The sequence below is a fragment of the Rhincodon typus genome, chromosome 18 (assembly GCF_021869965.1).
Source record: "Rhincodon typus isolate 14 chromosome 18, sRhiTyp1.1, whole genome shotgun sequence".
In the NCBI taxonomy this organism is placed as follows: Eukaryota; Metazoa; Chordata; class Chondrichthyes; order Orectolobiformes; family Rhincodontidae; genus Rhincodon; species Rhincodon typus.
The window spans coordinates 19,248,517-19,268,773 of record NC_063349.1 but is presented as its reverse complement, the minus strand read 5'-3'; the positions used below and the strand labels follow the sequence as shown (position 1 = coordinate 19,268,773).

The following is a 20,257-nucleotide window of genomic DNA, read 5'->3' as shown; positions in this document are numbered from 1 at the left end:
GAAAACAGAAGTCTATTACATAAGAAAGAAACTGGCATTTTTTTTGTTTCTGTAAACTCAACACTAACCTTCTCTACAACATTTAACTAAAAACTGATAAGATTTTGCAAAATTTTAAAAGATGCTTCCTGCCCTTAAACACAGGAACAAGCTGCACAGAATTTTGATCAAAGGCTTATCACCATTTTTAATACCCTACAGCACATTGTTTAAGTACAACTTGCTTGGACATTTCAGTTGTTGGCAGTCTTCACTGCTGTATGTATACGTGACCCATTCACAACTGTCCCTGGGCCACAGTTTGTCAACCGACCTGGGCAGATAGTTGAAAAGTGCATTTAATCGACTTTCAGGTGTTTGGTTACAAGTTATTTAACATATGCCACACAGCTGATGCATAGCCAACCTCCCTCCTAACCTTTTCCTGACTTCTGCTAGCAAATCTTTATTGCAGCCAGGAAAGAGAGCATGTGTTTCAGACTGAAATATGATACAAGCTAAAGTCAAGAATCATGTGCCTCCTGGAGGTATCATACTTGACATCTGGCTTATTGAAGAGGGCAGAGGTGTAGGTCAATCAGTGTCATTTTTGTTAGGCAAGGACATTAAAAATTTCATGAAACTGAGGAAAAAGAGGTAAGGTACAGATGACTTTTTAAAAATGAACAGTGGAATAGGCTGAAACAAGTAGCGCTAAAAGGAAAGCTGGTTTTAAATGTTCAGACATGCTGCCTTCAAGCTGAGATGTGTCCCTGCCAAACCTGTCAATGGTGATTTACTTTTTAGTTGATAATCTATACTGATCATAACTTACACCAAATAGCCAGTGTTGTTTTTTTTTTTGAGTAATGCAGGACATGCGAGGATGCAAACTTCAGGGCATAATAATGAAATCCTGGTAATGACCTTGGGCATGCATCTTAACAGCATTTACTGTGGAGAAGGAACCTAACCATATGTTCAAAAGCTTTGTTTGTAAAGTCATTGAAACAGTGAGAAGAGTTCAGGTTAACTTGATGAAAAACTCTACGCTCTTCTAATGTCTAATGGTTTATGACCAGTACTTTTATTACTACCAGATATCAGAAAAGTCAAGGAAATCTTGAAGACAACCCTTTATATTACTTACCACTGAATGGGTGAGCTCAAACAAATAAGACAAGGACAATGGAACTGCTATATATCCATCCACATACCACAGCAAGTATTCTATAATTTGGAAATCTGAAAAAAGAAGCAAGAGTGTAAATGTGGAAGGAAAGAGTTAACTCTTCAGCTATGACTCTTTGTCAGAATCCTAGACTTAAGGGTAGAAATCCATGAAACTCGCCAATTACTAATACGGCTGGGAAATTGAGTGGCAAGCGATAAAGTAGGGATAAGGTAGGTGCTCACATTAGCAGGATGTGACCAGTGGTTCCCACGAGGACATTCACATGTCAAGTTATTCACATTATGTATTAACGACTTGGAATTCTTTTGAGAGCACATATTTCTTTCCCCTAATCGACCTGCCCAGTGATGTTATTACATACTTCTGGAGCAGGTGGGTCTTGAACCCAGAATTCCTGCCCAGAGATAGGGATACTGCCACTGCATCACAAGAGCTATTAGTGATTTGTGTAATGGCATAAAGTCACATATCCAAATTTGTCTTTGACAAGTTAGGCAACATTGTAAACAGTGTAGATAATGGTATTAAATTACAAAGGGATTTTGATAGACTAAATGAATGAGCAGAGCTGTGGCAGATGGAGATTAGTGTAAATAAGTGTGAGGTTATCAATTTAGGACTGTAGATAGTTGGATCAGGGTACTTTGTGGGAGTTAAATGCAGTGAATGTCCAAAGAGACTGTGGCGTTCAGGTGCATGGACATTTAAAATGTCACAAACAGGAGCCGAAAATAGTCAGGAAAGCTAATGGAATGATTCTGAAAGAGATACGTGGGGAGATTATGGAAGCATCGCTGGAGTCGGAGGGTCGGAGAGGACAGGAAAATGGCAAATGTAGCATGCCTGTTCTAGAAGGGAGGGAGGTGTAAGATAGCAAATTATAGGCTGATTAGACTGACCACTGACATTAGTAAGATTTTAAGTATGAGATTGCAGAATACTTGGAAGTATGTGGTAAAATAGGCCAGAGTCAGCATGGCTTTGTCAGGGGAAAGTCATTCCTGACAAATCTGCTGGAATTCTTTGAGAAGGTAACTAGCAAGTTAGACAAAGAAAAGCCAGTGGATGTGATCTGTTTGGATTTCCAGAAGGCCTTTCACAAGATGCTACATAGGAGGCTGCTAAATAGGATAAGAACCCCATGGTATTAGGGGCAAGGTGCTGGCATGCATAGAGAATTGGCTGACTCTCGGAAGGCAGTGACTGAGAATGAAGAGGTCTTTTTCAGGATGGAAAATTAGGGGAGTTCCGCAGGGATCCGTATTGGGACCACAACTATTCAAGTTGTACATTAACAATCTGGGTGAAGGAACTGAGGGTATTGTTGCTAAGTTTGTAGATGACAAAGGTGGAGGGACAGGTTGTATTGAGGAAGTGGCAAGCTGCATGGGTACTTGGACAAGCTAGGAGAATGGGCAAAGAAAGGCAGATGGAATATAGTGTGGGAATGTTTAAGGTTAGGCATTTTGCTAATAAGAATTGAAGTGTAGATTGGTTTCAGAAATCTGCAGCGCAAAGGGACTTGCCAGTCCTGGTTCAGATCTCTGAGGGTTAACATACAAATTCAGTTGGCTGTTAGGAAGGCAAATGCAATGTTAGTGTTCATTTTGAGAGGGCTACAATATAAAAGCAGGATGGACTGCTGAGACTGTTTAATGCTCTGGTCAGACTGCATTTGGAATACTGAGTAGTTTTGGGCCCTGTAGCTAAGAGAAAATGTGCTGGTGTTAGAAGGGGTCCAGCAGAGGTTCACAAGAATGTTCCTGCGAATGAAGGGCTTGTTATAAGAGGAGTGGTTGAGGACTCTGAGTTTAGAAGAAAGGTTGGGGGTTTGGGTGGGGTCTCATTGAAACTGGTCAGGATACTTAGAGGCCTGGATAGAACGGACGTGCAGAAGATATTTCCATTTGTAGAAGAGACTAAGACTTGAGGGGACGACCCTTTAGATCTGAAATGAGAATTTCTTCAGCCGGAGGGTGGTGTCTCTGGAACTCATTGCCACAGGGGGCTGTGGAAGCCAATTCTTTGAATGTATTTAAGGTAGAGATAGATCCTTGCTTAGTAAGGGGATTAAGGGTTACAGGGACAAAGGGGTTAAGAAACACACCAGCCGTGATCGAATGGTTGACGAGACTCGATGGGCTGAATGGCCTAATTCTGCTCCTATATCTAATGGTCTTACGGAATTGCTGGCCTTTATATCTGGAGGACTAGAAGTACAAGGATGTACAATTATGCTGCAGTGTCGATTTGGGCATCACTTCTTAGGAAGGATACATTTACCTTAAATATATATTTAGAAGAATGACAGTTGGATTTTGGGCATTAAGTTGTGAGGAGAGATTATTAAAAGTGGGCCTATTTTCTCCAAAATTTAGAAGGCTAAGGGGTAATCTGATCGAAGTCTTCAGGGTATTAACAGGAAAAGACAGGGTAGGCAAAGATAACTATTTCCACTGAGGATTCTGGAACCAGGGGACATAGTCTGAGAATTTGTGCCTGAACCATATTGAATAGATGTTAGAAAGCAGTTCAGCATACGTATGGTGGTAGATGTTTGAATCTCTTTTCCATAAATGACAGTGATGTAGGATCTTTTGATAATTTTAAAATGAGAGAGATAATATTTTTGTTAAGCAAATGTATTAAGGAATATGGGCCAAAGCAGGGATACGGAGTTAGGCCACAGATCAGTCATGATTTTCATGAAACAGGCTCAAGGAACTGAATGGTCTACTCATCTTCTCTACGTTAGTTGAGAAGAGAAACCGCTTCCTTTAAGAAGTATATGGCTGAGCACTTGTCAAAACATTCAAGGCTAATGGGCCAAATGTCAACCAAGTGGGACCAGTGTTGTTTGTGTTGGTGTAGATTTGATGGGCCAAAGGGCCTCCTCTGGACTGTATAATTCTGTGAAGTAGCTTCAGCCAAGACTCTGCTGAGTGGAAACTGAATCTTTAAAAGTTTTGTTTTTCCCCCAATCCCCAAGCTATGCATCTGTCCCCTAATCAAAAGGCAAGAAAAAAAAGTCCCTGACCACCGAAACCAGTACATAGGAACAAAGAGCGCGAGTAGAATGCTTGCCCCTTTGAGCCTGCTCCACCATTCAGAGATTTTGGCTGATCTGATTTTAGTTTCATTCTACATTCCTGTATACCCCTGATAATCTTTCATCCCTTTATTGTCAAGAACCTGTTGACCTCAAAACCGTGGCTTTAATACTGACTCAATGAGGCCAAAGCAAATTATTATTTACTATATGCTGCTTTGGTCGATGTAAATGTGTTGAAGGTGGGTTAGTAGACTGATACCTGGACTTGAGCAGGTTCTGGTCATGAGGGAAGGAAGTGGGGGTCTCGAAGGCTTGGGGGGGGGGGGGGGTGCCTCAATTGAAGTACACATGATTATGAAGGGTGTTGTTATGGAAACTTACCTGTTGACAAATCCAGAACTAGGACGCATTTTAAAATTTGGAAGTTGCTGTTTTCGACCAAAGGTGAAGGTAAATTGATTTCTTTTGTCAAACAAGGAATTAATTGGGGTGGTGAATATTGTGTTTTAAAACACAAACATGATTTTATTGAATGCAACAGCTGACCTGAATTGTAAAAAGATTATAGCCAAAAATACTCTGGTTGTCACTCGTTTCCTTGGGATGAATTGCACCAGCCTTCAAGAACACCTTTTTTAAACAAATTTTTTGACATTCCTTAGCCATGCTCTCAGCCTGCATGAGAACATTTCCCTTCAGATCCTTTCATCAGCCCAACCTTGACCTAACGATCACAGCCTGGGGCATTATCTCTCATACATTGCCATGTTTCCATTATTTGCAATTTCTCATTTGCATTGGATTTTACTCGGGTTTGGTCCACAGGAATAGGTCATTCAAATTCTGAGGAATAAGGTTCTGTGGGTTAAATATCAGACTCTCTCCACCAAATTAGTATCTTGTTTTAAAAGGTTAATAGTTTTCCCAGATCAGTTGTAAATATTCAGAAGGAATCGAACTGACCAACATCACTGAGCTTATGGCATTAGTGATGTGATGATTCCCTGAACTTGTTTGACATGTTTTAGATGGACAGAAATTCGAGATTTTCCTAAAATTTGCAAGGGTTTTGTTGTTTGTTTCTCTCATGGGTTGTCAGGTGGACAAACAATCTTGATCAAGCTTAAAATGATCTTTCCTAATTTGTACTTTTCACAAGTTTTTGTATAACGCTGACAACAAGAATTGAAAACCCAACTCTAACCTCTGACAGAGGCTGGGTTGGTGGAAGAATGCTGAATAAGATGTGACAACAATGACCTGTATAGTAAAAAATAATTTAGAGTAGACCATTAAGATCATGGCTGATTGGATTAGCGTTCTTTCCACTTTATCTACCCTTCAAAATGCTCAATTTGCTTATGGATCAAAAACTGCCCAACTGATTGACTTCTGTTCCAGAGAATAAATATCTCAGAAGCAATCCCTTGTTTCCATCTTAAATGAGACGTCAAATTTTAATCCATGCACCCCCATTCACCATTCCCATACAAGAGAAAAGAGTGTACGACTAAGTTATAGTGTTACTGAGAAGGAAGAACCTTCCCCAGTAAGGCAACACTTTCAGCCAAGGAATCCTCTTAATGGCTTCTGAAGTGAGCATATCCCTGAAGAAAGGAGACCAAAACTATCCCCCAATATTCCAGATGTAGTTCCATTCTCATCCTGTACAGTTGTAGCAAGCGTCCCCTACTTATGTCCTCCATCTTCCAGGAATAAAAACCACCGTACCATCTGTCGCCTTAAATTTGACTGTAACTGTGTTACTTTTTAATTCCTCAATGGGATGAGGGAGTCATTGGCTAGGCAGCATTTATTGCCCAGAGGGCAGTTCAGAGTCAACCACATTGCTGTGGGTCTGGAGTCACATGTAGGCCAGACCAGGTAGGGATGGTAGTTTCCTTCGCTAAAGGACACGAGTGAACCAGATGGCTTTTTTCCTGACAATACACAATGGATTCCTGGCCAGCATTTGATTCATTCCAGATATTTTATTGAATTCCAATTCTACCATCTGCTATGGTGGGATTTGAACCCAGGTCCTCAGAACATTATCTGGGTGTCTGAATTAACAGTCCAGTGATAATACTACTAGGCCATTGCCTCATGTTCAAGGACAACCCATTCTACTTCACTGCAGCATTTCCCAGTCTCCATTCTTCTTTTGTCTTCATCCCAAAGTGGACTACCCCATCTGTATCCTTTCACCTTGCCTTCTTGGGGTTAAAATTGTTTCAGAGATAGTAGGAACTGCAGATGGTGGAGAATCTGAGATAACAAGGTGTAGAGCTGAATGAACACAGCAGGCCGAGCAGGAAAGCTGCCATTTCTGGCCTCGACTATACATTTCTGAAGGAGGGTCTAGGCCCGAAACGTCAGCTTTCCTGCTCCTCGGCCTGCTGTGTTCATCCAGCTCTACACCTTGTTACATTGCCGAAAACAAAGCAAGAAGGCAAACAATATAGTTTATCCCTGCAACACTTCACTCAGTTTTCCAACTTGAAAATGACCCATGTTTGCCTATTTTTTTTTATCATACCTAACATCTTGAGCCTTTTAGCTTGCATTTCATTTGGTATCTACTAGTTCCTCTTGATCCAACCAGTTTGTTACAGCTGCAAAAGATTTTTAATTAGTTTGTTAAATATTAATTCCCCCTCTCAAAACCACATTGATTCTGCATAATTGATTTTCTAAAGGCCCTACTACTACTTCCTCAATAACAGTTATTAGAAGAAACAATAGGCAAGTTAGTCTAAGTACCTTAACTTTTGTCATCCTCTGTGAAAGCATATCAAATACATTTTTGAAATCACTGCTGTTTCCCAGATTCACAAGGGAATAAGTCTTCAGCTACTCTTGTTTTACAGTCAAATTGCAATGCAAATTCAGGAACTGAAATTCAAGATGTAATAAATTCATGAAGGCTCATCATATGGCCAACTGGTCACACCTACGAGAAACTGCTTTCAACTGAACAGAAGTGAAGGTGATATAAAAGTGGAGAACCATGCTGCAAAGCAAAAAGCAGACACCACAGTGGGGTGGACAATTCCACCAGCTTTGTCAACTATTCTGAAAACACAAATCGAACATCTCACCACAGTTTGATAAGCAGGTGTTCATTCCCACAAGGTAAAGGAAGAGAATGGTTGCCTATCACAAACAACGTTCATAGGCCCTTCAGCCCAACAAGTCCACAGCGAACCTCAGACCCATTCCCCTATAACCCACCTAATCTACACATCCCTGAACGCTATGGGCAATTTAGCACGGCCAATCCACCTAACCTGCACATCTTTGGACGGTGGGAGGAAACTGGAGCACCCGGAAGAAACCCACGTAGACACAGGGAGAATGTGCAAACTTCTCAAAGACACTCGCCCGAGGGTAGAATCGAACCCAGGTTGCTGGCGCTGCGAGACAGCAGAGGTAACCACCGTCTCCAGTCCAATTCTGAAGGCAAGGAGAGTCACCCTGCTAAGATGGCTGGTGCACAATGAGTTCACTTGCAGCAATGGATGGCTAGACCAATTCAACACAAGGCATGGTATCATCTTCCATGTGGTGAGGGTGTGAAGTTACATCAATGACAGAATTTCCCACATTCTAAACAAGCATGCACCAAAAGACAGTTTTATTCTTGACAAAACCAGACTGTTTTACCAAGCATAAAAGCAGATGAGGTTGTTAGCTCGCTCACCAAGCTGGCTGGTTATCATTCAGAGGTTTCATCACCATGCTAGGTAACATCATCAGTACAGCCTCCAATAAAGCGATGTTGTTCTACTCCGCTTGGAATTCCAAACATGGTCACTTTCAGTGACCAGTGTGCAAGAAACATAGGTCCCTTTTAATGAAAGGAGTAATGGTAAAAAGCAAAGCAAAGAATAATTCACTGTGAATAGCCTGCATCAACATGGATGGTGTCAGAAAGCTGCCACTTGTGCTAGCAAAGTTTAAGACTCCATGCTGCTTTGTGAATTTTTAGACACTGCCCACGCAGTATGAAGCTAACAAAAGCACCCAGATGACCGCCAGCATTAATGGTGTGAATCAGCAAAGTGAACAAATGCATCAACAGAAAAAAAGGAAGATTACCATCACTGCAGATAACTGCCTCACCTACTCCAGCTCAGTCATGATTAGAACCTAAAAACAAATTACCAACAGTAGATCATCTCTCAAGTGTTTGACACACCAATAAGAAGTGCAACCCAATTTTCAAGATGATGGAGCATGGATGATCATTGAAGCCATAACTCAACTGGCAACAGTGGAACCTTACAGCAAGATGGACAACATTACATCCTGGACAACAGAACTGACAGGTGCAGGACATTGGCTCCTATGGTTCCTCAGCTAAACAATGACCCTGAAGAGACCAATAAATAAATAAAGAGACCTGCTCAGCTGTCTGTTTCCATAACTGAAACCATATGGCCACAGAGATAACTAGGGATTTTGCACTGCAGCATAAAGCGACATTTGACTATACTGACAGCATGATAGACTGTTGCACTCGTCTGAAGAAAAAAACACAAGCAGAAGATTACTAAACTTTTCCAGAGCTAACTCCAAACATTTTTCAATGCCTTTTACTGCTCAAGGTCAAACAGTACAGGCACAAAAGGCCTCCTCCTGCATCATAACATTTCTGTGACTCTGTGAAATCATTGTAAGGTCTCAACAAATTGCTAAGTTTTCACAAATTTACTATGTCACTTTTTTCACAAAACCGCACATTTGTAGGTGAGTAGTTACATAGCAGCATTCTTGGCTATCTCAAAGCTCTGCTTAACATCAATTTGTGGACTGGCACAAAAACAGAAATTGCTGAAAAATCTCAGGTCTGGCAGCATCTGTGGAGAGAAAGCAGAGTTAACATTTTGGACCCAGTAACCTCCTTCAGAACTGTTCTTCTACAAACCCTTCCCCCAACTATTTAGTTTCAAGCCCTCTCTGTTATACTGGTCCCAGTGAGGTTCAAGTGGAAGTACAGCTGCCTCTCTCCAGAACTCGTGGCAGTGCCCTTTAATCAAAATCAGTCTCTCTTACATCAATCTTCTGGGTCATGCAGTCAACTCGATCACATTTTCTACTTCATCAGGCATAATCCAGAGATTAGCAATTATCCCTAGATGAATATACTCCCTCAGCAGAAGCTCTTTCTTAGTCTGTCTCATTTATTGGTACACACATTGACCACGAGAACTGTGTCTTTTCCCATCCTACATGAAATGTCCTTCATTGCAGGCGGCAAATAAGCATCACCTTTGGGACTCAAGCTCTCGTCTACAGAGGACCATGTCTCTTGCCTAATGTTGTGTCTCACTGGAATAACGCACTAGAAATCAAGTCCGATTATTCTCAGAACTATCACAAAAGTTAAGATTTTTAAAACTAGACAGAATTCCACAAATTTACCTGCCTTTTAAACCCAGGTTGATGAAACCATGGACTATATTTCCATACTTAAAATTATTTATTACAAATAAACAGATTCTAACTGCAGATAGACAATTATGAATCAACATATAACTTTGCTAGTTAGAACTCTAACCCACTTATAACCCCACACCTCCTCAACAGACATACAAAAAACCTGTATTGAGTGGAGGGAAAGCCTTGGAAGGCAGATCAGTGGACCCTGTCCACAGGATTTGCTGCTCAGAGCACTGCTTCTCCAACTTACTTCTTCCTTGTTTACTGGTAGCATCAGGTTACTAGTTGACTACACCTTTATAAAAGTCACACCTTACAGCAACTGATAAGGGAAAATAACTGACTACCTTCAGGCCTGAGATGCTTTTTAACTGCATCGTAGAACAGCTTGTTCCCTTCAGAGGTTCAACAGTTTCTGCTCTGAACATGCATATCCCTAAGCTATTCAGCTGCCTGGAAGACAAATCACAGGTACCTCCTGCTGGTAGACAGGAAGCCACTTTTATCAATAACTAGTCATCATTTCACAGACCAATCAACTACTAATTGCCAGCCAAATCTCCCAACTCCATCACGTCTGCAACTACGTTTATCCCACTACTTTAACAGCTGTGTAAACAGCACTTACAATAAGTGTCAGGTAACTACCTTCTAAAGAGTACACTAATTTAACAATCTTTGGCTTTTAAAAGTTTTTTTCTCCCCCCCCCATTAAAAATACAACAATAAGATACAATCTTAACATCACTTACATCTGTTGCTTTTTTTTTTATAAAAAAACTACCTAACTTGAATGGCTCCCTGCACTACGATGTCATGATCAGTTTGCTCCTCGTAGTCCTGCTCCCAACCACCGAAGTTGCAAGAACCTCAAACCTGTTGGACAACATAAAAGCTAAACCTTCTCCAACGTTGGCTCATCTGAGTCACACGCTCCAATCTTTGACCACAAACCAAATCTGAAGTACCTTGCTGAAACAGTGTGACTACCTCCTGGAACTAGTGTTCAGATCACTCTTCCTCTTTCCTAATGCATCACAATGTCCAAAGCTTGGACTCCAGCTCTAACTCAGAGCTAAAGCTTCTCAAGTTGCAGAGATTCACTGCAAATGTGGTTCCTCTGGTTGACACTGCTATCCACCAGCGCTGTCTGTGTTTAGTTAAGTTTCACATTGAGTGAGATTTCTAAACTGTTGTCAGTAATTGTACCATGTAATTTAGTTACTTTCATGCAATACTTACCTATCCAATATGGGTTTAAACCAATGCTAACATTTAGAAGGATATAATCTTACACACAGTTCCACACAGCAATCATCTACCAGTTTGTGTAATTATAATCTGAAACAACCACCAATATCTGGAGGCTGAATAAAATAAAAAACAGCACCGTCTTCCCCCACAGCAGATTTTCCAACTCGGTACTCATACCTTGTCATGCCCTGTGCTTTCACAAAATCAATGATGTCATCAAATAGATGAACTAAACAGGACAGCAACAGCACTTCAAAAATCACAGAATCCTACCCATTTTATATAATATGACTAAAACAATGTCAGGTGAACATTATGCCTAGAAGCGTAGAACATTGCACATTCAAGAGTAAGAGATGTAACACTTCATAAGGGGTGCTGAGACAGCATTTTGATGAACTGAAAGAGACCGAAGTATCTTAGCAGTCTCCATAGCAAACATACCAGTAAGTGTTGAAGTGCATAACTGAACAATTCAGTACAAATCACAAGGGTGGTAGTCTGCTAATAACTTTCAGAAGAAACTGGAAAAACACACCACCTTCAATACGGAGGTAGAAAACCTAGAAATATTTAAGGAACGACTGGATGCTTCAGTAGGCTCATTTTAGGGATTTTCTGGAAGGAGGAACCAAGTGGATTCAATTGCCTTTGTCATACAGAAGTAATCTTGTGAACGGAGATACTTTGGACAGAACTTTTACCTTTGAGAATAATCAAGTTCAGTTCACTTAAAATATTCAAATAAAAGCAACACCAAATGCCATCAGTAATAAGACTTACTTATTGAGTTCAACACTGATTTTCACTTGTGATGAGGTATTGGTCCACCACACTTGCCGAGTACTGTCATTCTCTCATCAGTGGCACTGGCCCTCCACAAAGGCCTCCAGAACTAAAATTAATAAAAACAAAGCTGAGGTCATCCAGGCTAGATAGCCTTTTATTTGAGAGACAAACATACAGAGGAGAGATTTGTTTTGCAATTTTAATTATTTTATTTGAATGATTTCAGTTAATAATCTACAAAGGAAGTAACAAATTTCAGCGCAAAGCGCAATCTTACATATAGCTCAACACCCTTATTTAGTGCAAACATACAATTCATGTTGCAAATGATCCCCATGTTTCTTTACAGTGTATTATGTTGAATAATGAAAGGAGATCTCCAGGACAAGACACTGAATTTAAGAGCAATAGAAAATTCAGTCATTTCAAGATGGCAATTTGCAGGGCAGGGTGGTGGTTGGGGGGATATCAAGAGTATTACATAAAATAATTTAAACACTAGTCAGTAGCATTTATAACATTTGTACATTTTTTAAACTGCTTTCGACAGGAGGGAAATGGCAAATGGATCCAGCTTTTTGCACGATATTAAAAAGCCTGAAATAAGAGAAGAATTGTGCATACACGCAAAAAGCATCAGGTCTCAATTTATGTTGAATGTTGTTAATTCTCGACTACAAATAATGCAGAATATATCAACTGCATAAGATTATGCATTCAACAGATAAGAACAGCATACACATACTTAAGTAACTGTCAGCCTGTTCTTAAACAGGAATCAAAACAAACATTAATTCAACTAACATCATATCTCCAACAAGATCCCAACACTAATTACTGCATATCATTCAGTCTCCACTTACATTTTGGAGAAGGGAAGGAAAAGCATGGAGAAATAAGAGGAAACTGAGCACTGAGAAACTGAAGTATTCTTGAGCTTTCTCCTCAAGCCCATGCAAATAGCATGAATTTCACAGAACATCTAGAGTTTAAGGTTAGGTAGCCCAACTAATATCTAACAAGCTACTTGCTACTGAAGTAAAATGCAATGCTTTGTGTGGACTTTTCACAGTTTATTGCAGACTAAGAAGTAATACTGATTGCAGTACTTGCTTTTTCTTTTTCCTCAAGTTTTCCTTTATTTTAAAGTAAGGAATCCACAACAGATATTGTGAAGCACAAGGTAGAAGATATAGTTAAAGAAACGGTCCCCGTACCAGTTCAGATTTTAATAAAAAGCAAGACAGAAAGAAAAATAAAAGCTTTTCATTATCATGCCTATCTGCCTAAAAATAAAACCCCCAGTAGGTCACACAGAAAATACTATTACACATTCAACCATCAATAATATTACACAATAATTCTTTAAGTTTTGCTTTTTAAACAAAGCCTCGTGAACGACAGAAGTGTGTTCTTCATAACAAGTAATTTGTACAAGGGAACCCTTCTTTCAATGCATGTTTTGCTTAAAGGTTTGCGCATCTCAAACAAGAATTTTTTTTAGAATAATATGTTACAGTATGACTACTTCTACAACTTCAACGTCTAAGCTTCCCAAGTCAATTCAATATTGTTTAAGGCTCACATATTAGCAACAGTCTACAAAAGATGCTTCAGTAGACATTTTGAAGTTCCTTAAATTGTTGCAACAGTTACAGCAGAACTGACCATTTTTTCATATTGAAACAATTTGTTTGAAAAATGGTGCAATTTTCTTCAATTTTAAACAAAATAAAGTGCTGACCTGCATAATGCAACGATATATGCAGGGTTTAAACAGTTCTTTGATAAAGTCAGAACTGATTTTTTAAAAAAAACAACCTTCACATCCAGATGTTAAGTTACATTTGTCCTTTTATTCTCTACATCAGAAAAAAACTGCAAAAACATTCCCTCAGCCAGCTCTTTACCAGTTACTTTTCTGCAAATACCTGGTGAAACAAAGAAAACTTGTGTAGTTTGGAGGGGAATGTGAAACAAGGAAAGGGAAGTATTGTTCTGGGGGGTGGGGGGTAGAAAGAGGAGGTAAGAAGGCACAGACTCAAATTTAAGTACAGGTAATTATTCTTCCAGGAAACAATTTACCACAAAGATTATTATAAATTCAGCATTCTTTTTCATTAAGTGGAAACTAAAGAAAAATGCAAATCTTATGTCAAAACATTCTTAAGATTTGTATTTATTTCAACTCATGTATTTGTTCTAAATATGGTTATTATGCAACATAAAATATGGATAGTGAAGTTGAGAGTTTAAGTTCACTTATGAATCTGACTGACATTCTAGGTAAAGCCTGTGTAGAATGTAAGAGGCCTTTGTGTATCTTGTAAAGTTTGTTCCATAATTTTTCATTTTCCCATATATTCAGCTTAAGAATTGCCTGTGTTGATTCACAACTTATGTCAATAGTGACCACCTCCAACTACAAAGTAAATCAGAGCATTAGTGATGGTTAAAAATAAGCAAATGATGGTTGACACACTGCAACTGTCAATTACATTCAAAAATATTAACGGTAGATGAATTACAGAACCTAAATTTTGTTCACAAATTCAGTATTGGACAAAGAAAAGTAAAATAGTTTGGCCTTAAAGGGCATGAATGCTGCATTCAATCTGCACCAGCAATCTTTATAGTGATAACAATTCTTAACTAACGTTTTAGACTTTGTCACTTCAACATCAAACTTAACCACACAAGTGGCTAAACACTTAAAAACTTAACAATTCCAATGCATTTCTGGAAGTAACAGCATTTGCTGAATATTGTGGAAAATACAGACCCTGAATTTGCAGGAGCAAATTTTAACCATTAATATTATGGCCTTTGATGACTCCATGTTTTGATTAATTGAATAATACTGGAGAGGGAAAGACAAAAGACTGGAACTGATTTACGGAATGGATGCATTTCAGTCACCGTGAATGACATCAGTTCTGTTGAAGAACAAGCATGAACTATCTACTTTACCACAACTCCACCTTTCACTTGCTCTCTTCCTCTTTATTTTTTTCTGTTGGGGACACTAAGTGCTTTCCTGCAGACAAGTCAGAAGCACAATACAAGGCACTATGAATCCAGCAAGCATACTGGGAAAACAGGTATTCAAGTACATTTATACAATTTTACATTCACATTTATTTACCTAATACAATAAAGTAACAAAGAAATTAAAGTGTCTCTGATAAGTATGGATTATAGCTAGCTTTAGTTTTTTTTGTTTTTTTAAACTTTAAACCCTCTAAATCCACTTTTAACTACTGTTGTCCAACAACATTTATATATCACAGTGTTTGAACATCAAAAACTGATGGGTAAATATATGTCCACACAGAACGCTGTTTGAAACAGAACTAGTAAAATAGCTCTCAAATGATGCTGTGTATATAAAAGCAGTGTCAAGTCATTTGTACGTTTTGAAACTCCATGACCTATCCCCAGCAACATCAGCAGAGGCCATTAAACCTTGAATTCCACTCAGTCTATTGATCACACCTATCCAGAATTAGAATTATACATCTATGTTGTCCTAAGATTGGATCCAGAAGGATTGCTGACAGATTTCTGCAAAGTTCCCAAGGGAAAACTCTGTAGTGAAGTGGAGCCAACTGCTTGAAACTGGAGACCTGGTGTTGGTGATATAATGCTTGGTTGCTGTTGAGGTGGTGCTCCAGTCCACTGGGCACCATAAGGCGTTCCAGGATAACCATACTGGCAGATAGGAGTCTTGCTGAAAGGGCCCAAGGAGCCAACTGAGGCAGCAGAGTTTGTCATGGAGACACAAAGCTGACCTGGTGCCGAATACTTCCTTGGCATCGTCTGTAAAATTTTATGAGAGACCTGTTACTATATGGTAACAGAATTATGATATCGCTGCAATAACAAAAGCATCCTTAAGTTGGCTCTCTTTTAACCCCAAAGAATAATTCTGAAAAATGATACAATTAACAGTTCAAAAGGACAAAATTTCTTCATTGTGAAGCAAACACTTTTTCCTGAATTATGAGCATTGAATGAGGTCTCCGTAACCTGACAAGTTCATATCTCTTATGTTGATAAGCATCCCTCTAATTATCCAGTTAGAAACAATTCCTAACACAAAGTCAAAATTATTAAAGACTAAAATAGCACTATTTGCATCCTAGCCAACAATCCTACCTCAAACTATGTAATTAAAAACAGATCAATTGGTCATGCATTTCAATACTGTTTATAGGATCCTGCTGAACTCAAACTGGGGCCACATTTGATACATAATTGTTATAGCCTGTGAAAAAAGATAACTCAAATTGCTTAATTAAATTTCTGAAATGTGATAGAGCATTGTACAGTCTGTGCCTCATTTCAGGATAGATATTTCAGACAGATACGGTGTTGAAATTACTTCAATGATGCCACTTAAACAGTTAGCGGAAGGCACAAAGCATACTGGAACCGAAAACACATCTGAAGACGCCACAAAAGATGAGATGTAATTTCTCCCAGCAGAGTGTCCTGACTAACAGTAAAATATTCAATATTTGACCAGACTGGACCATTTAAATGCTTTTTAAAAAAAAACGGTGACCAAGACACAGACTTTACTTACTTCAGAGTAATGCTGGCCTTGTTGACCTTGTTGCTTCATGCCACGCTTGTTCTGAGAGAGATTCATAGCATCTCGAGCCCAATTGTCCACTAGCTTATGCAAATCATCCGTGAAGGTGCCTTTTCTACTCGTTATTGCTGGCTGTTGTGGCTGAGCCATCGACCCAACTCCACTTACTGCATTTGTACTGGTTGTTCCTAGAAAAATGGAAAAGCAAATCAAGCTGTTGACTAAACATTTATACAAGAAAAGCTTTGAAGCTCACGATTTTAATGATATTTGGATCCAACTTCTTTTTATAATGACTTATTTATATGCTTGCAATAAACAGCAAAAGTTTGCAGCAAACGAAAAGGAAAATCCTTAATTTCAGCTAAGAGTAACACAACTTCATGTTGAATTTAATGGTCTTGGGAAATCTCTACACACTGAAGCAGTTATATAAATTGCTGTTGGATTACATCAGAGAGATGTGTCAATTTTCAATAAATATCTTTTAAAAGATCATTCATCAATGGATCAACAACAAATGTAGAATGATAGCCCTGAACACTGCACACACATCCGGCACAAATTATATTCGTAACATGCACCTCACTTCTGCATGCATCAAAAATTGTGCAAGACTGTTATGGGAAATATTTACTATACACACACACACACACACACACACACAAATGAAAGCAAATGAGTTTCATCCATTTAATAAAAGCTCCATGCAGTATTCAGTTGCTGTTTTACAGATTTCAAAAATGTGTTAAAGCCACATTGCATTTATATATGCATTGCATCTAGACAACATCACAAGAAAAACTGCTATACGTATCCACATTGACATTATTCTTAGCAGCTGTTAGAACGTGCAAAAATCAAAGCCATCTTTACAACTCATTTTAGCATTATAGGTTCTTCAGCCTCTGATAGTTGCTCAGTTCAACAGAGAAGCGGTAGCCCCACAGGAAAGGAAATTTCAAACTTTTGATCCAAATTCATGGGATATGCTACTGATTATGACTGAGAGGTTCACAGTCTAATTAATTTACTCTGCTGCATGAAGTCAACTGGTTTGGTTCTCTGCACTGTTTTTGATGGTATTTAATAAGTTTGAGTCTCCAGGTGACGCACTGTTGGCAATCAATGCATTTGTTGTGACCAAAGATTGCTTGACTTGTGATCAGAAAATATTTCTGGAACCAAAAAGTACAAAGCATCACTTTCTAAAGTAACAGCCTCTGAATATGCAGTCCAAAATCTGGACCCAGGCTCTATCAAGCATTTACACCACCTTTTTCTAGGAGACAAACTTTGCAGATCTGCACTGGGTTTATAAAATCATGAGGGGTAGAGATAAGGTGAACATCAGGTGTCTTTTCCCTATGGTGGGGGATTTCAAGACTATGGGACATATTTTTAAAAGCAAGAGTAGAAAGATTTAAAAAAGACATGAGGGGCTTTTTTTTAAAAAAAAGCAGTGGTTCATGTGTGGAATGAACTTCCAGAGGAAGTGGTGGATATGGGTACAGTTACAGCGTTTAAGAGACATTTGACTAAGTACATGATGAAAAAGAAATATTTAGAGGGATATAGGCCAAGCACAGACAGGTGGGACTAGCATAGTTTGGGATTATGGTTGGCATGGACTGGTTGGACCGAAGAGTCCATTTCCGTACTGTATGATTCTATATAAAATTAATAAATCAATAATAAGCCATTCACCCTATATAGTGTCTGTTTGTGTTCCACATGAGCCTTCTCCCACACTACTGCATCTACCACCATCAGCGTAACTTTTCCTTTCTCACTTACGTATTTTTTTCTTTAAAATTGAGCACATTTTATTATAAATGAGGCACAGAATACTCGTCAGTCAAGCCTTGGAAAAGAAACTTTGAAAAATTCAAACTTTTCATTCCACTACTTTCTGCTCTACACGAACAATTGGTTCATTCCAGTTTTACTGTAGTCTGCCTGTGCTGTGATAACACAAAGCATGCGTCCAGATCATGGACATGACTTTAGATCAACTGTACAAAAGAATAAAATTTCCATCTAACTACTGGTCTTCCTAACCTTTAAAAGATGCTGTAGAAACCTCAAAAACCAAAAGTCAGAGAAGCCTAAATGCTAAAATCAGATGCAAGGATAATGCTATATTAAGTGTTACATGCTATGCAAGTAAAAGGTTAGAAAAGGATAATTACTACACAGTTGGTTGCATGGGCAGACTTTTTTCACCATCTTCCCTAAAGAATAAAGAAAAGTGCTTGGAGAAGAGAAACATACAGAATGGAAGAAAGTACATTAATATCAATTCAACTGATTAGTGTGACCTCATACTGGTCTGCATTGCAGTATAACAAAAAAAGAAGAAAGAAGAAGTAAATTGTTATCCTTCAGCACCCAAGTTCCAAATTCACTAACTGGGTACTTGATCACCATTCACCAATTTCAGTAAAAAAACAAGGATACTTGTTTTGTCAGAGTGTATTCAAAAACGTAATTTAGTCATTTGATCTGTAACTAGCTAATATTTACAAAGTTGGAGCGATAGAAAGCCAAAAGCATTTTTAAAAAGTGTTTTGAAAGCCAAATTTTGCCTCCCTCTGGTTTTTCCAAAATACACTTTAAGGTATAAGTACACGTCTTTACTATTTCTATTTTAAGTGTCTAAACTTCCTCTGGAATGCAACTGCTCTGCAGCACCATTACGTGATTAGGTCACATAAATCTTTATGGACAGGATTTATTTTCCCTCTCCATCACCACTTAAATGTTGTAATAGACCAAAGTGAACAACAAATGTGGGGCGGGGATGTCAGGAAAGAACTTATTTGGAAGACTGAAATATTTATTAAAAGTACAATCTCATTTCAATCCGCAGAGAAGAGACTGGAACTTCTTCCTATGCTGCATATTTTCTAGTCCTGGGATTATAATCATGCACAGGATCTGAACAATGTACGCAAGTCACTTTAAATAACTGACTATATTTGCTGAAAATAACATTTCATTGCCATTTAAAAGCAATCTTAAGTTTGAATTTCAACTCCTCCGCTTTCACTGATGCAGTGAAACAAACAACTTTGGCTCTTAACAGCTCTTGGCCCAGATGTTTGGATGAGAAGCCATCACAAAGAGGCAAAAAATAAGACTCCTCTATTATAATCAAGGCCATTAAATATACACATAGTTTCAATTAAGAGTGTATGAGAAAGCCAGACAGCCTGCAAGTGAGAATGTGTGAACCCTCAGCAGATTCAGGAAGAATATTTGACTGAGAAAGATGCATAGTATTAGTGGATCACTACTAAAATTTCCCCATGAAAGAAGCAGGAAAGCAGAACAATATTAGATCTTTCACCTGCTTGCTCAACTTAATTTTTTTTAAAGCTACTGACCCTTTTTTTACAACCATTTTGTTGTCTATTGTTGAGACCATTATTTTTCTTTAATTTTTCTCATTTTTGGATTGGAACAGAGTTGTGGTTGAGAATTTAACTCAACTTTCAACAGCAGCTTGTTTTAAAAAAGAGGAAAGACTGACATTTGATGGTGGAAATTTGCATTATCCTTCCAAGCCAGTTAAGTACTTCTCTACAAAATCTATAGATGAACCAATCCTTAGATGTTACGTTCAGGGACGGGCAGCTGGTTGGATGCTGAATCGGTTAATCAAGGGAGGACTAGTACTGGCCAGCCAACCATGGAGAATGTTGAAAAAAAGAGAGAGAAATCAAAGAGTGAACTGACTTTGACTGGGTTTTTGGGCAGGTGGAGGATCGATGCTCTGGAAGCTGCAGGACTAGATTGTTTGGTTTTGCTCTCTCTAGCTAATCTCCAGTTATTGACTTGTTCTAAATCCTGAATAAAGAACTCCAGTCAAAAAGAAATCAGGAAAAGTCTCTGGAGATCTGTGGAAGCTATCTGCATTGACCAGTAACTTCAAAATTCAAAT

General features: G+C 38.7%; 1 protein-coding gene across 7 annotated transcripts in view; it reads right to left on the bottom strand.

The window, feature by feature from the left end:
• Nucleotides 1-13,550: 13,550 nt before the first annotated feature.
• wnk1b (WNK lysine deficient protein kinase 1b) overlaps nt 13,551-20,257 on the bottom strand; it is a 180,687-nt gene continuing 173,980 nt past the window's right edge. For all 7 annotated transcript variants that reach the window (XM_048608023.1, XM_048608019.1, XM_048608022.1 and 4 more), the window contains 2 exons: nt 16,303-16,499; nt 13,551-15,533 (listed from right to left, as the gene is read on the bottom strand). In XM_048608023.1, the coding sequence (XP_048463980.1) occupies nt 15,234-15,533; nt 16,303-16,499 (497 nt within the window). In that variant the 3' untranslated portion in view covers nt 13,551-15,233. The remainder of the gene's footprint in view (nt 15,534-16,302; nt 16,500-20,257) is intronic.